The 17600-nt window shown below is 38.5% G+C and overlaps 1 protein-coding gene across 2 annotated transcripts in view; it reads right to left on the bottom strand.

The window, feature by feature from the left end:
- The window catches only part of luzp2 (leucine zipper protein 2), a 158287-nt gene extending 149912 nt beyond the window's left edge, over positions 1–8375 (bottom strand). The window contains exon 1 of one of the 2 annotated variants that reach the window (XM_079340255.1): positions 8103–8375. In XM_079340255.1, the coding sequence (XP_079196381.1) occupies positions 8103–8164 (62 nt within the window). In that variant the 5' untranslated portion in view covers positions 8165–8375. The remainder of the gene's footprint in view (positions 1–8102) is intronic. The other variant, XM_079340254.1, reaches the window with a different exon arrangement.
- Between the last annotated feature and the right edge of the window lie 9225 nt (positions 8376–17600).

Below are 17600 nucleotides of genomic sequence, written 5' to 3'. Positions count from 1 at the left end.
GGATGGTGCTGACTTCCTGCCTGTTATGATTATACATCTTGCAGCACACTGTAAAACAAAGAGCCAAGGCTTTTGTTGTAGTGAGTCGTCACTGAAAGGACACAAGCATCATGTTTACAGGGACTGAGCAATTAAGTGCCTGCCAATTACAACTGTGACAACCAAACACTAATGTCTCTACAGACAGTTGTAATGGAATGGAATAACATACTGTTTGATACATCAATTAAGATTCACATCTGACTTTCATTATAACTTCTATTCATCATCTTTATTAAATTGGAGGTGCATAGAGACATCTAAGAGACAGTGAGGAGAAATCAATAATTGGAATAGAGAGTGGAAAAGAAAACGGTCTCTAAGGATCATAATGCTTTCTTTGTTTTAATATTTATTTCTTTAGTACAATTGGACAGGTACTGTGCATTTTTATAACATCCATGTTTGAGCAAGAGGGGCTAATCTTCATCTGTAGTCCCTGGGTAGGTAATAGTTGAAAGCAAAAACATTACAAACAAAAGCACTGGAAATACAATGATGTCAAAAGTAGTAGAACATATGCAGAGTCTGCAATAAATAAAGTCAGCAAAGAAGCTCTCAGAACAGAAGTCCTGACTTCACTAATGGACAATCTGAAAAGTTTTTAAACTGCACAAATTGATATTGAAGTATTTACATTGCATCAAATGTAGCAAAGATTTAGCTCATAGGGATGAGCTGATGAGTTGAGTTATAACTGGATTGTGAACTTAGCCTTAACCCTACAGATACATTCTCTGGGTTTCAGTTCTCTTGTTTTGATTTGCTGTCAGGAAACTCAGCTTTAACACTGTTTCCTGGTGCACCAGCTGTTAACAACCCACTCTTAATCCCACTCTGAACAGCAGCAGATATAGTTAGTTACAAGCTACAAGAAGACATATCAAGCTGCCAAGGATGCCACATATAAGGTCAGATACTGGAGACAATCAAAGGATAGTTAGCCAAGAACAACTGCATGTTTATGTCACAGTAAATGTAAATGCAGCGTGGTTTTCAATTGAACTTAAAAATTGAAGTATGAGCTTAGTTTAAAAAAAAAAAAAAAAGTGTCTGAAATAGCTGGCGGGGCGTGTCATTGGGAGTTTGATTTACAGCAACCAGCATGATGCCACCTGCCTTTTGTTGCATTGTGAGAATGAGAGACTGTTTAAACAGATTTATTTGCACAGGTTAAAAAAACAGAACCAAAGATATAAATGGACATCTGAGGAACAAGCAAATGACCTGAAATTGAGGAGAAGGTTGGATGAGGATGTTGTCACAAAATGTCACTCACAAGAAAAGTGCATTAAATATGTTTGCACTATGGAATACTTCACCCATACATTAGAGGTAATGAATTTGCATGAAGCATAGCTTATTGCCTTTAATAATACTTAATGTTTATCTTTTGTTTGTTTTTTAAGCCGGAAAAGTACAGTCATATGTGTGTGCACTCTGTTGCAGTTCAAACTACCCCCACATTTATGATGTTAGTAGTGCTTAATCTGTGCTGGAAATGTTCAGAGGGGTGCTGATTCATCTTTACGGTGATGTTTGTAGCAACAGTTCAGAGTATAATTCTGACAATTGTTCTCATATTTTGCTTTTTCATGCAGGACATGGGCAGACAATCAGTCTATAAACAACATTTGCTATAAAACGATCTAATTCAACCGTACTGCAAACAATAACCCCAAAATGTCCATAAAGATGATTCGTCATCCTTGCGAAAACAGTTTAAAAATTCTTTTTTAACTGATAATAATAATAACTGAGGATTCTGTTCATGTTTAGTTCTGAAGTTGACCAGGTCTTTGCATTTTTGTGACCATTTGTTTGCTGGTAATAATGTGAGAGAGAACGTTTTGAGCACTTGACGATCAAGTAAATGGCAGGTCAGACATGTTCGACTGCAGAAGTCATGCCTACAATACTAAAACTGTTCAACCCCAAAATGACCTGACCTGTACTCTTTACAGCATTTTGAGACCAGTCTGAAAATGTATGTTATAGGACTCCAAAAAAACTTGTTTAACCAAGCAAACATTCAAGTTGTGGTGCACCACATAAGAATGACAAGCATCTCAATGATGAGACTTTGTGTTCCAGGACGCGCAATAAAACGAGAAATCTCTGACTCACACGTTGAGTGTTTGAAGAATAAACACTGCTGTCATTTCAAATGTCTACAGAGAGCAATGAGATCAACAGCGCAGTACCTGAAATGTGGCCTTGAATATAAAACATCTGTGTGCTCTTCACCCTGCACTGATCCTGGTCCTTTTAATTACTTTCTCATTTGTAGGAGCCACCCAAGGTTCTGTTTATTGTAGCCCACTTCATTACTGTCATGTGGCCAATGTGGTTGCCATGGTGTGACCATTATGCCACGTCCTTTGAATTTCAATTATCGTTCCCAGGCCGACTTATACCAAGGACATTAACGGGTGGCACAATTATCAATTTCTCATATTGTAAGGAGCTAAACCACACCACTGAAAGTCATCTCTATCATCATGCATGCAATCATAGATACTTGATGGCATCGAAAAACAGAGTGCAGATGGATAATTCTCACATGTTCTAATGTTTTATGTTGCATGGGCTCAATGGAGACATAGATCACGTCTGCATGTTAAAAGCAACTCTTTGGGTGCCTTTGCATGGCAATTAAGCAGATGCCTATCTCTCAAGGTGCGCCCTCACTCCAGACAGACATTTTAACCACTTCCCACCAAACCGCTTCTCTGCAAAAGGCATAAACACAGCTGCCAATTCAAACAAGCCAGGCTTCTACAATGTCTGTCAGTGTAAATAAAGCATCAGTTCATTTAGATAATGATGGAGGAAAGGCTCAATAACAATACAGACAAATAGCATGACAGCCAAGGCCCATTTAAAGGCTGAACATAAAGGAGCGCTCTGTACTAAGGTAAGCCTTTTCTTTGAGAGTAGTTGCTCTCTCTCATTCACAGTATAAACAACACCAGGGATAGGATGTGGATTGTTTACACTTAACCATTATCCCTGCTCACCATTTGAAGCCCATCGATGTATAGATTGACATTACCAGCTCCCCCAGTCGATAGTTAGGTCTCTTACAACACATGGCAAACTCCTGACCTCTGTAGTCAATTCCTACTCCCCCAATGAATAAGAAAATATTAGTGAACATCTTGACTCTGCACACAGCAGGTTTCTCCTCAGAATTAATAAAGTACAAATCAAAGCAAAAAATCAGACTGCGAGTGATTGCTCGATGAGATGTCATGTGGAGTTTCTCTCCGCTGCTTTACATCTTGATTGAGTTTATTCATTGTTACATGTGAGGAGTTATTGATCGGATGCAAATGAAGATCGGTGGGATGTTTTCAACTCAGCAAACATGTGACAGATTGAGACAGAGACGGCATCTTCTGTAGTGATGAATGAATGAAATGGGAGGCCGACCATCATTTAACAGTCTTTGAGATACAAAACTCCTCAAAGCAGCCGCTCTATGATATGTTGCATAAAAAATGTACAACCACAGACTCATTCATTAACCATTTTAAACAAATATTATGACATAATGTTTTGATTACTGGAGGGAGTCAGTTAATATAAAAGGTTAGCATACATATCGATATCATGGAAAATGTTCCATCATGAGGTGTAACACATCACAAATGATCCTCCTTTTAATTTTTGACCCTATGTTGTATTTAAGAGACGCTCCACTTGATTTACAATATGCTCATATCCACAGACAGATGTTAAGATATCAAGCGATGCTTCGGCTGCGTCTCGGCGCTCTGTGTCTAAGCCGAGTCTCTCTGTAGTCCTTCTAATTGCCGTCCAAAATACTCATAAATATTTGATGCGGTGGAGATCCCACCAGATATCACTGTTCCTAAGAAGACTCTGCAAAGGTAAGAGACTTCAAAGATAGTGTCAAGAAAATGTGTCAAATGTGTTTCAAGAAAAGCACTGAAAGGGAATATTTGAAAGTGGAAAAAAGGTGGAACTGTTTGATGTATAGAGAGAAGCAAAAAAACAAGTCCAATGCAGAAGAGAAATCTTACTGTACTGTACTGTGGTACTCACCCACCCCCTCCCAACCCTGACCTATGGTGGACAGTCATATCTCACAGGACCAGTGTCAATGCAGCCTTGTGTTACGTCTGAGTACCAATTGATTTCTACAATGACACATAGCCCTGTGCTACCATTATGTGGCCTGAGTAATCTTCTCAATCCATTAAACTCCAGTCCTTCTTAATCAAGCTCTTACATGGCACCAGAAGGGTTCATTTTACCAATTTTCCACAAATAATGGGAAAGTAGATTCAATATGATTAAAACATGTGAGTTCCTGTCAAATGGGAAGGTGCTTTTTGTGCTGTAAAGCCATGTTTTTGAATTCCTTATACCAGACTATAAGCCAACAGGACATCTTTTGGATTTTAAGGCTATAAAACTGAATTAAACGTGGACCAATGGCTTGATAAAATGCTGCTGTCATGCACACACAAAATGAAAAGGCTCCTGTTTCATTAACTCAGGTTCCTTAAGGCGACTATCAGCTCACACAATGGAGGATGCTGTTAACATAGGAAATGGATTCTCTCCCGTACCACTGATATGATGATAGTGGATCAAGCAAAGTGAGGGCAGAGCAATACGTAGACTAGACAGCTCAAGTCACAATTCATTTTCCTGATGCAGATACACCTTGCAGTCAGTGTCTTCAATGTTGAACCACTACAACAAAAGAAAAAGCGAGAATGTCACAAGCGATAAGGCGTGTGTGCGCTCGTGACCTCCAGGATAACAACAAAAAGGCAAGTGTTTGAGGACCCACACAAAATCTGATGACAGAATAAGATCTTTCACCGGCTTTGCTTCTCGTTTTGACAGAGAGAAAAGAAGACAACAGTAAAATGCAGCATTTCTTTGAAATACTTTTCACATGCATGGGTGAAATATTGTAAAGCTAGAAGCTACATTTTCTATACGGCTTTTAACAGAATCTGACCGCGTCAGCAGTTTTAGAACCTATTCAAAGACCTTTCTGTTAAATACATTTGTAAGAGCCCGAAATGTAACAACAACCTGAAATGTTTTAAAACAAACAAAAAAAAAAGTAACAAAACCCAAAATATAATAAATGGTCGATAATTGGACAAATACATTATGGGGCAGGCAAAATATTTTTCTTCTAATAATGTGACAACAAAAAAAGTCAGTGTGTTTTTGGCTCAACCCTACATAATGGGTTACATTACATTTTTTTTCATAACATTTTGGGTCAATTTCGGGTATTGTTACATTTCAGGCTCTGACATACATCACTGCCAACTATTATTGCCGCAGTACAATCATCCAGGGTGGCGGTATATCAAAAGACAATCTAGCGGGATAATGCACTGGAGCTAATTACCAGCAGCTAAAAGCAAAGCTAATTCCATATGTATCTGTCTTCGCTCTGACAGATACATGAACTCGTTGTTTTGTAAATAAATAGATAAGTTCAGATCAACTTATCTTCCCTCGGGATCAATAAAGTATCTATCTATCTATCTGATATGGATAAGGGCATGTCAATCACTGCAGGAGGAAGAGCAGTAGAGCCAACTGGTATTATGAATCACATGGTTTCCGTGTTCAGTCATGACCTTCTCTTTGAATTCATCCATGGATTCCTGTTATGATGAATCTTTACAAACACAAAATAGCATTAAAACGTCCTTGCGGATTCTTTATTGCTGTCCTTTTCATTAAAAATCCATTAAGCAGCCGAGCCACTGCTCATTGTAGGGTCATAGTTTTTACAAAAGGTGAAGTACAGGTCTACATATTGCTTCCGCTTTCTACTGGAAAAAAACCCCAAAAAGAGTTGAGAGGTCTTTTCACAATGAATTTCAGATGTTTTTTCAGGATCTGGGGACAAACATGCAGGAAAGGAGCCACTGGTTAGATTTGAACCTCGGACACCCGCTTGGAGGACTACAGCCTCCGTAAATGAGGTGCATACAGTGACCTCTTAAATCTCTTTGTTAAGGGTAAAACAGAACCTAGTGAATCGGAAAATTTTGATTACAGTTCTACTTAAAAGACTTTTCTTTACTCACGTCAGTAAAATGAGAACTGACAAATGTCCTTTATATATGGGGCAAACTTTGGAGAAAAAGATTTCAACTATATATACTTTTTTTTAATTAATTTTTTAATTTAAAAAAAGCCTCCCGACTTTAATTAACCCCTCCTTAATACAACATCAACAGTCCAAATTTTTATCAACCTCATAAACCAAATATTTGGTGATAGATTGTGGAACAGATAAAGGCATCAGAAAAAGACATGTTGTTTGAGATCTTGTTTTTACTCACACCATTAATAATAGATCTCCCCCAATTCCTGTGATTTGTTTTCCAATTGCAGGATGTGAAGAATATCTGGTGACACTGTGTGTCTTTCTCAGTTTTCTTTGTGTGACTCTTTCAAAGAAGACAGGTTCTGTGGGTCACATTTGAGGCATCACATTTTTGCGGAAAACCCCCACCAGGAAAAAGCAGTCTCTCATAGCACATCATCTTTTACGCTGAGTTTAGAAACAAACTATCTAATAAAACCCTGATTATACTATCTGTGTGTTCAGGTAATTACTTTTCATGACATTACCCCTAAGAGGTAGCAAAAAAGCTCTGCGCTGACCTGCCAAATTATAATGTAATGCTTCCCTCTCCAATTAGCACCCAAAATATCACCTCCAAGCCTGATGATGACACACAATTGACAAATAAACCAAAATGGGAAACAAATTTAATGAATCAAACTGTAACAAGAGCATGACTTGTTTCATAGCTAAGGAAACGGCTAAACGACTCTTTCTGTTTGCATCATCCGAACAGAAGAAGGCGATAAGACAGACTGAAGCAGCTCAGGCAGCTGCTTCAGGTTGTTGATGCATTTGCCTTGAAAGAGCAGTAAAATGTTTGTGTTAAAGGGTGTGTGAGGGCTTAATTTGCCGGCTGCTTAGTGCCCGAGGTTAATACATCAACACAGCCTATACTTATATGAGTCATGCATCATCAGAGCACCTCTCTAATATTGACAAACATGTTGGACGAAGGCTGTAACCTTGATATCTTTCTTTACAAGTCTATCTACTGTAGCCCAAAAGGGCAAAATAATTTAGTCACACAGTGGCCATTCATGTTTGGCTTTCAACACAACAACGCAGTTACTTATCTGTTTAGTTCAGATCAACAACAAAACAACGAGTTCAGAGCGATCCTGCTCCTCGTCTCAAAATTCAAAAAGGAAAGATCGTGACAGTATGGTGATATTTTAGTGCAAGGAGGAGAAAAAAGAAAGGCAAGTTTTATAATGCATGCCTTCCTGTGTGTGATGTCTCCATGGTATAGTCAAAGCCCCTGAATTTCCTCTCCCGGCTCTCATTAAGGCAGCGGTGTCAGGCACTGGCAGAGAAAAGGGACGATTTTATCAATGGTTTAATTAATCATCAAAACTCTCCCTCTTCACACATTTCTGTCCTGATCATTCTCCTTGTGTAACTCTCATCCTTCTGCTTCTTTTTTTTTTTCCAAAGCCTTACACACATATTCTCAGACACACACACACACGCACACACCTGCTCTTTTTCAATATACTGCAACACAAGTAGCCTTGTCCTTTCTCTCAGTTTCTTTAACTTGCTCCCTTTCAGACCAGCATGCAGCATTAAAGAAAAAAAGTCCCCAAAAGCAATGTCACCACTATTCAGGAAGCATCGCGTTCTGGGCATTAGCACCACAAAAGGATAACTGTCTCTCAGCCTGCATAGAACTGAGTGAGATAATAGCCCAGTTCAACAGATAAGCTCTTGCCTCCTTCTTTTAAGTCTTTCGGTCTCCAACATGCTTTAAGCGCATGGAGCAAGGCGAATTAAGGCTTCAGTGTTTGGCAGGACAGAGCAGACCTTCAGATTAGTGATCTCAGATTGCATGCTTTGAACCTGCTTTTGTTCCAGTCTCTCACAGGGTGAAACAGACTAAATAAAGACAAGAAAACATCTGCTCTGATTAATCTCTTACCTGGTGTTGAGGCTCAAAGCTGGACAGAGAAGCAGTAAGCAAATAGCTTGGATGAATTTCATTCTCACACTCCCGTCTCCTCTCTCCCTTCTCAGATGCTTTTTGCCTTTCCCCCGCGTCTCTCTCCTCGCTCTCTAGCTCTCCCACTGGCTGCCTGGGTTTTTTAGTGCTCTCTCTCATACACACACACACATACCCAGACACACATGCGGCGAAGCAGACAGATGCAACACAGTGGCTCAGCGAGAGAGGGAGGATCTCTGGCTTTAAATAACACAGGGACACGGACCGACTTGCTAATGGAAAGGAGCGGGTGGGGCTGAAATCAAGAGAGGGAGATGTGGGAGTGATATGATGTCAGCACCCGTGCAGCTTCAGCTATTGGTGAGGGGCGTTCTAGTCGTTGTTTTAGGTGCTGCTTGCTCCTCCAACAGTACACCTCTTCATTCATCTCATGCTGCCTGTTTACTACCTGCAGTGTGATAGGTGGAGATGCAACAAAACAGTTTGTGCAGAGATCAAGCAGCCCAAACTCAAGGGGTTAACAGTTAAGAGTCACAGTTTAAGCAGACACTAATAGATTTAAAGTGTAATTAGCAGTGAAGCTCTGTACTTAAAAAAAGAAAGCAGGGTTAGGTTGTTGAGCAGGGGGAAAAAATCAATTACCTTCAGCATGAGAACAAATCCTAAAGTAAATTAATAAACTCTGGTGCCAACTATGATTCTAATGTGTCTCTCTTTGTTCTTTTTCTTTGTTAGCGTAAATGATTTTCCTTTTTAGATAAATGATGGATCCAATTATTTTGAAGCAAATAAGTTATTTAAAAAAATCAAGCTACAATTGGATGAAGAGGAAAAGTTTTCAAAGGTGAAAACTCGACAGATAAAGTTTTTTACAGACAAAATGATAACTGTCATTTTATCATTTCCAACTGAAGTAGTTATGCAAAATTATACACAGGGAGAGTCTACAGAAAATTAGCAGCTCCGAGAAAGTACAAAAAGCCTGTAGATTACAGAGAAGATATCATGTTATACCAAATGACTAAACTACAGATAAATCAATCTATCTATCTATCTATCTATCTATCTATCTATCTATCTATCGATTTTTAACTACGTGCAGTTTTCTAGCGCCAAAACATTTTCACAGTGCCGCACTTACTACTCTCCTTTATTGGTTCTCTCTGTTTCATTCACTTCAAGCCATTTAGTAAATAGTGACACCTGGTGGAATAAAACAAAAAGCGGGTAACCCAGGTTGCTCCATTGTTATCAAGCTAGTTTAGTTTTCAACGGTCCAACTCTACCACTTGCCAACAAAATCCATCCAAGTTCCCCAGATTTCAAAAAGGAGAAGTTTTTCTCTTCTGAGTCAAAGATGATAACACATACTGTACATAAAAAAGGACAACTGCACACCAAGTCACCAGTCTTTAAAAATGACAGGAATTCATGTCTTGCATGAAGTACTAACATCATCCCACCCCATGGCCTCATTTGCACTGTGAATCTGAGGTTATCCTTGTAAAAGTAAGAAAAGCTCAAGAACAAAATGTTGAGGACAGAGGGGATGTTCGAAGTGAAACTCTAAGCCATGTAATACAGGTAGAATATTAAGCAGTCCGTACAAAAGGTGGAGGTCACACACCAGAGGCATGATAAATGATTTCCATTACAGCTTTAATAGAGTTTGGAGTATATTGTACCCCACTATAGTCCTAACCCATTTTCCATACTAAAAGATTTCCACCCATTTACTTGGTCTAATTGGAAGTTCATGCATGGAAACCCATGGTGACCAGATGTAATGAGTCTCCTCGACCGCAGCTCGCCACGGTTACCAGGGGGAACATCCTCATTGGACCTCCGTAATCTGTCTCAATCATGAACCACGTCAACCTGAATAGTCCCGTTGCTGTGAGTCAACTTGTTGAGCTTCTCACCATAATGAAGAATGATTACAGTAAAATGAGACTGTATTGTTGATATTATGTAAGATTACATCAGTGCAAAATCGCCAAACTAATCGTGATGTCATACCAATTGATTTGTACATTGTGTTTCTGACTGTTTCGTTTGAATTTCGATAATGCCAAAGGGGATTGCTCTGATTTAGTCAAAGCAAAGATCCATTTAATGTTTTCTATGTATTCTGCAAAGGAAAGAACACATCTGTGCTTCCAGTTTATTTATGCAAAAGCTACATAACACAACACAACAGAGTCTAAAAAACTTCAGGGGACTTTTTTCGCTGCATGTTTTCTTTCATTAAAACAGTTTTGCTATCAGAAAAGACACACTGCTCAGTGCCAGTTTTACATTGCACATAACATGACTACAGATGTTCAGTGAATCCAGTTGCTTTCCCACAATCTGAGCCGCTCACAAGCACTGTATTACAGCTGAGTAACTTGCTTTTACTAAAAAATTTAAAGCCTGCTGTGTAGCTCTGCAAGGCCCATTAGAAACATTATTTTAAGAGCATATTTCTCTTCTTGCACTTCCTCCCATCATTTTGTAATGCCTGTAAGCAAAAGTAAGAGTCAGAAAATCCCCGGAGTGATGCAACAAAAAAAACTCATGAAGACATTTTTTTAATATTTGGCTATGAAGTGGAAATAAAAAAGTTCTCAGCCTTTTATTCCCCACTGTGTCACTGTAGAAAGAAATGAAGAAGTTTGTTGGAGGACTTTTTTTTACTGGTTTCTGATTCTTCAAAAGGGAGGTTTGAGGGACAAGGCTTTAGGGCACTTAAGGTTAGATCAACAATTGTTGGACTTAATCAGACCTTTTCAGTTGGCAGACGTGGGCCAAATCAGGCCCGGTAAATAACCTCAATCCTGCCCAGTATGTCCATCCATCCATTATCCATAACACTGATCCTGTCGGACATTGCAAAGGGGGGGGGGGCTTTAGAGGATCTAAGCTGTTATCGAGAGAGAAGTGGGGTAGGCACATAGTGACAAACAACCATTTAACTTGCCTATGGGGCAATTAAGATCTCTCTATTAGGTATGTCTTCGGACCGTGAAGAGTGCTGAGATAAAGCAGAGATCCACAGAGCTCGATCAATGTGGAACTTTTGGAACTTCTGATACTGATATGGATATTAGGGAGGAACAAATGCTAATATTTGCATGTACTGATAGTCACTTGATATGCTTATATCAGTGATATTATTGATATATATATATATATATATATATATATATATATATATATATATATATATATATATATATATATATATATATATATATATATATATATATATATTTTTTTTTTTTTTTTTTTTTTTTTTTTGGAAGAGATAGGAAAAGGCAGAGCTTTCAGGCCAGATGTCAAAATATAGAAGGCATGGTCAACATGTCTTTGAAGACATTAACTCTTTAGCTGAATCCAGCAACATGAAGCCTGTTGTTTTGTGAAACCCATTATTTATTCCTGAAAGGATTCTGATGCGTACCGTACAGATTCTCATATTTAGCAGCATCCTGAATCAATGTTAGACAATGTGACCAACGTGAGCATATTGACAGTGAAAAAGCCAAAACAAATACTGTTTCCCTGTATGTCGCTACACTGTGCAAACTGGGTTAAGTGCTTTGCTAAAAAGCACAGAGTTATTTGTTCTTGAGGGATTTCACAGTGTGACTCAATCACATTTTCCTAGTCCAGATCTCTTCTCTGTTTTTCCCCTCCTGGTCACAAGCTGCTGTTTTTACCTTTAGGCTGCTTCAGTCTCGGCAGGCAACGCTTCCACTTTTCAGCAATAACATATCCAAGGACAAAGATATTGACTGACAGTTGCCCAAGTAAATCTAGATATCGTGATTCTGAGGAGCCAAAATAATGGGCTGTCAGCACGTTGCCTCCAACTGTTTTCTTTCTGCAAAGATGCATCTCATTCCCTTTCTGCTCTTCTTCTGCATGAATGTTAAGTTCAAGAAGATAAGTTCGTAAAACTGAAATCTCCATAGTCTATTATGTATGTTTACAGAGTGGTTGCGCTACAAGAAGGAGAAAAAAAAAAAAAAGCCCCATTCCCTCGCATAAATTTCCATCCTCAACATCTACAGTGCCATTCAACATTTGTGTGGAGAGAGCAAAGAGAAAACAAAAAAAGGCAGAAGTCTGGCAGTAAAGCCGAAGCTTAAGGCACTTTGCTGTCAGTCGGTTCATGGATAGAGTATGGAAATGTGCTTTCACAGAACTGCTGCTGCTGAAATAAGCTCTGAACACCATGTCTGGAATGTTTAATCTGTCAACATACGTGCAGAACAAATAAACAGAGATACTGGAAAAATGTGTCGCAAAATGCAAATACCCCAAACTGTTGATGTTGGTCAGTAGTAATCTTTTGATAAAAATGGTGTAGCAGTACAAAAAACACATGTTATGCAATTAATCAGTTACCCAACAGATGCCTGTCAGTTACAGCAAAAATGAGCTGCTATCTGATATTATGCAAAAAGTGAAAAATAAAGTTTAATCCTCTGACACAAAAAACCTTCGGAGATGTTTGTTAAAAGTTTTAGCTACATTCGGTCAAGTTTTGTACAACAAAGGTCATAAACTGACCCCTAAAAGATCACACGAGATGCTTGAATTTCCCTCGGGATCAATAAAGTATCTATCTATCTATCTATCTATCTATCTATCTATCTATCTATCATCCATCTTCACCTGCTTGTTACTAACTTGCATGCATGCACACGTGCCTGCCATTATGTCTATGTTTCCACCCAACACTGGTAATACAATCTTTTGACATGTTTGCCCTGCCTGGATCTCAGCGCTCGGTGGCTTGATTGAATAAAAGTCTTTTTGCTCAGGTTACAGAAACATAATGTTCTAGAGAAGTTCCTGTGGTAATATGGTCATTTTGTAGGATACTTAATAGTAATGTTATGCATATTTGGAAATTGAATTATTTCTCAATTCTTTAGGAACCCCTCTGGGCTTCCTCTGACAGATTCCTGGAGAGGCAAGAGTGAAAAGTAACAAAGAAAAGTATCTTCAGATAATTCAAGTCAACCTCCATGGTTTTCTCACAACAACTACAGAAACTATTGAATATGTCAACATCCTTTAAGCACCTTTAAAGAAGACTCATTATATTGTGCTCTTGCTGAATCAGGCACTGAATCATAAAGTGAGCGATAAAACAGGTACTGGAGATTTAAAGACTTCCCTCTACAAAAAAATAAAGCGTAATGGTCCGTGGATGCCTCAAGTTATGTGTAAGAGACTCTACCCTTAACCTCCTAAAAACATGTTCAAAGCTTTATTCGACATCACAGAAGACGCCCAGACTCAGATACCATACAAAAGCGGTTTGCTGAGGTTTTACTTCCTCTCATATATAAGTGACCTTTTACCTGTCATGTGAGTAATGTGTGCTCAGGGGACTTGTCTGTTAGCGGAAATTATCTCATATGAGAATACCACACAACATTCACAATATCCACAGTGATTTACAGTTTTCCAGCTCAGAAAATGAAGTCGTAAATGTGTGGAAGAGAAACTTTTCAAAAGTCTGCAGTGATTCAAAGAGTGATTAAATACAATGACACAAGGAGAAATCTCACCCGTTGAGACTGCAATGCAAAACCTGTGAAAGAATGCTGACATTAGCAAGCGGTAGTCTAACCAGACCCTGGGCATGAGTGTGTGATAAAGACGTTTACTATGCATAACATTTATATCCTATGGCTATTCTCTTGGATGAGTAATAAACACAAGTATACTTTATTATGAATGACACACTGGCTGTCTTTTTTGTCAGGTCCAGTTTTTTCTTCAGTTGAAGTAAGAACATTAACTTGAATTCATTTATCAATTTTTTCTGTAGAATCATTGTGGAGATAATGAACCCCCCCTGAATCATCACAGCGCTAGAGAATCGAATAGTCTTGTAAAGGAGAGAATCAGAATCATACCAAAAATGTAATTCTTTAACTACTTCAACTTAGCTTCAAATATTTTATTAATTTCCTTCATGGAAATGTAGTACTTGATGGATAACATATTTTCTCACTCAACTTAGGAGTACATTTTACAACAAAAGAAAATCTGACAATCGCAATCGATTTAATTATTCATAAAAAATACAATTAACTGTTTATACTTTAACATTTTAATGTATTTAAATGTTTTTATCTTCTAAAAATGAAGATTAGGAAAGACATCACATCATTCTCACAAGCTGTTTGATGGTTAGGCAACAGTGTCATACATCTTTTTTTACAGCACCAAACCAAAGCCGACCCAGGTGCAACAATAGCAGAACAATCGTGTTAGAAACAGGGCTCCCACAATAGGAGGCAAGAAGCCAGGACACCCACATTTAAAGCTGGTAAACTGGCAGCACACCCACACAGAGCCGGAGGAGGAAGCCAGGACACCCACTTTTAGTTACAACACAGCAGCAGGACATCCTCGTTTACTGGAAAAGCAGAGATTTGTAAGATTGCAGAGTGTACAGGATGTTCTTCTTCTTCCTGCCCGGTTCAAACCAGTGAGAAAAACCTCCATCATTGTGGTCCAGTTTTGTTCACTCCAGGGCATTGAAATGTTCCAGAAAGAGCCGAGGAGCCAGAGCCTTGGCCTTAAACCATGGTGATGCAGCCACTGGAGAGGGGCATTTGTGCGGGATTGTGCTGCTGTTTATTGTGATTCTGTTGGCTTGTTAGCTAGTGAGCTACTTACCCAGCATCCTCAGAGTAAAGGCGAAAACTACTAAACTGCTTTCTCCACAAATTATTCACCCAAGTGAGACTTCTTAGAAGACTATTAGTAATTAAGGTAATTATGTATACTCAAGTATAATTAGGTGCAGATTATACTTTACATTTAAGGGGTTTAGTTTATAATCTTACTCAACAGAATGTAAGACCCACACAAGCAACATTGTATGTATCTTAGAGTGCAAGTGGAGTGGCCCTAGTGATAAGAGATGTGATATGTTTCTGGGATTAAAGGAAAGATTAATGCTACTGAGAAGAGCTAGATAAACCGAGTATTTAACCTGAATGTTGAAGTATGTTTTTTTTTTTTTTCCAAGTTTGGATAGAATATTCAGGAAAGTGTGCCTTATTGCTTTAATTCATTGAAACCATATCGAGTGAATTCATTTGGACTGCCGTTGTCTGACCTGGGCGGTCAGTATAGTCGGTCACCTCTCAAACAGAAGGAAGGGTGTTTGATCCCCATCTCCTTCAGCGACATGTCCCATGTGTCCTTGGGCAAGAAACTTAACCATTTGAATTTGTACAGTATGAATGGTATTATTTACTTTGGATGGCTGCTTTGAAAACTCTGTGTGAATGTTGAGGTGGAACCTGCGATGTAAAAGTGCTGAGTTGAAAGAAGACTAGAAAGTGCTATACAAGCTCGGGTCCATTTGCCATTAACCATGGAGCCTTGTTCATCCCCAACATGTACATTACAGCCAATACAACAGGGTGATAAGATGGTGCCAAGTTTGCACATATAAGTTTGCCAATGCCACACAAGAACTTGAGTATTTAAGTGCCATAGACTGTAATCCAATACAGTGTGTAGTAGAATGCACATTTAAATAATATATATTTGAATAAATATTACATATTTTTATTTAAAGTTATTTTTGGAGCCTTTTGCCTTTGTTGGATAGGACAGCGGAAGAGAGGAGGAGAGACATGAGATGACGAGAGGAGAGAGTGAGGGATGACAGGTCGGACTTGAACCCACAGCTGCTGTGAAAAGGACCACAGCTTCTGTACATGAGCTGCGTGACATAAACCGCCAGGCTTTCAGCACTCCTATAAATATTGTATGCTTCACATTGAGTTGAAGTTTTTTTTGTATCTATCCCACATTGAATTAGCAGTCTGAAAAAGAGTGTATTTTTATTTTATTCTATAATTGCCTGTTGGCCTTCTGGATAAGGGAGGACATTTGTACTGGTTATAGTTTTGATTGTTTATAAGACATTCAATTGAATCTTGCAAATTCAGCATTTTATTACTTGGGTGTTTTGTCTATGCAATAGTAGTGTCTTTTGTTGAGGGCAGATATGCACAATTTACATTAAACATTTGAACTCAGGCTGTCTGTGGAGGGGGGGGGGGATTTAACTAATGGTCAGAAGAATAAAATAAATGAAACTGCATGTTAATTAAAACACCATCCTATTGCTCTTTTCGGATTAAAAGTTGCATTTTTACCATATTTAAAAACTTACTGTAGAGGCTTTACATAGACATTTTAATTGTCCTTCCCCGTGGTACTTTATTTATTTATTTTTTTCAGAGGAAATAATAAAATAAAAAAAAACAGCTTTATGACCTTTTCAATAACTTTGAGAAAATGTAATTTGCTATCAACAACAAACAAAAATTACTTCAAATGTATTACATAACGGCAAAGAACAATCTCATGTGTGTAGAGCTGACACTAACTTAAATAAATCCAAGGACTTATGACTCCAAGACAAGTACCAGAGACAGCCTTTGTCTGTGAGATACTTGATTGTGACTGCACTGTACTTGCAATAGCTCCAGGTAAAGAATCTATTCATTAGCAGATCTATCGACATATAGATTTTTTCTTTCTGTAACATCAGCAGCTCTGCCATGTTGTTCACGCCCCAGGTTTGTCCTCCATATATTCAATGGCTTTCGTACCATTACAGGATCATTTGTGGGACTTATTTTCACCATTTTAGCTTCCCTTCATAATGTAGGCGGCTTTGGCCTTAACAGGATGACCCCACAGGTGACTGACTGTTTATGAGGACCATTGTTCTGAGAGCCTTGTAATGCCAGCTCTGCCATGAAGAATTGTTAAAAGCCTGTATAAAAAGGTCACAGTCCTGTTAAGGCAGTTGTGTTGTACACACTTTTTTTGTTGTTGGCAGATTATACACTGAAGCTTTGGCATAATGCAGTTGAATGTGATGCTTCATCTTAAAGATGTGCATCCGTAAAATACACGTTTTTTTCTTTATAATTTTGGTATTACCAATGGATTATGGTTTTACAGTTCTAATTTCCAAATGTAAAATAACAGACAGACAGCAGCATTCTCATCTGTTATGCCCTGAAATAGAAATTGGAGTTGTTCCATAGACGGAGAATAGTAAGATTGAATTTTTGAATGCATATAATATTGATTTGAGCACCTACTTCACACTGGCATGAGGTATCCCTCTTGGTAGAGCCTTTGTACGAGCCAAAAGAGAATAAAACCCCCTCAACTTCTCATTCAATCCATCCTATGCCTGAATGTCCCTAATACATTACTCGAGAGCAGCTGGAACAATGATGTACTACAAGAATGCAAACTGAATTCTCTGACGTGAGAGGATGAACCATGCTCATAATTCAGAGGCTGTCTGCTTTTAAAGCTCACCAATGGATTTTTACCTCCATCTTCAGGAAATTCCTTAAACTGCAAGTCATTTCTCCACCGAGCACGGCAACAAACCACAGGAACAACATGTCATCGGAT

Source organism: Symphodus melops (genome assembly GCF_947650265.1).
Source record: "Symphodus melops genome assembly, chromosome: 3".
Taxonomy (NCBI): Eukaryota; Metazoa; Chordata; class Actinopteri; order Labriformes; family Labridae; genus Symphodus; species Symphodus melops.
Note: the sequence above shows the minus strand (reverse complement) of the source record. Positions and strands in the feature narration are given on the sequence as shown.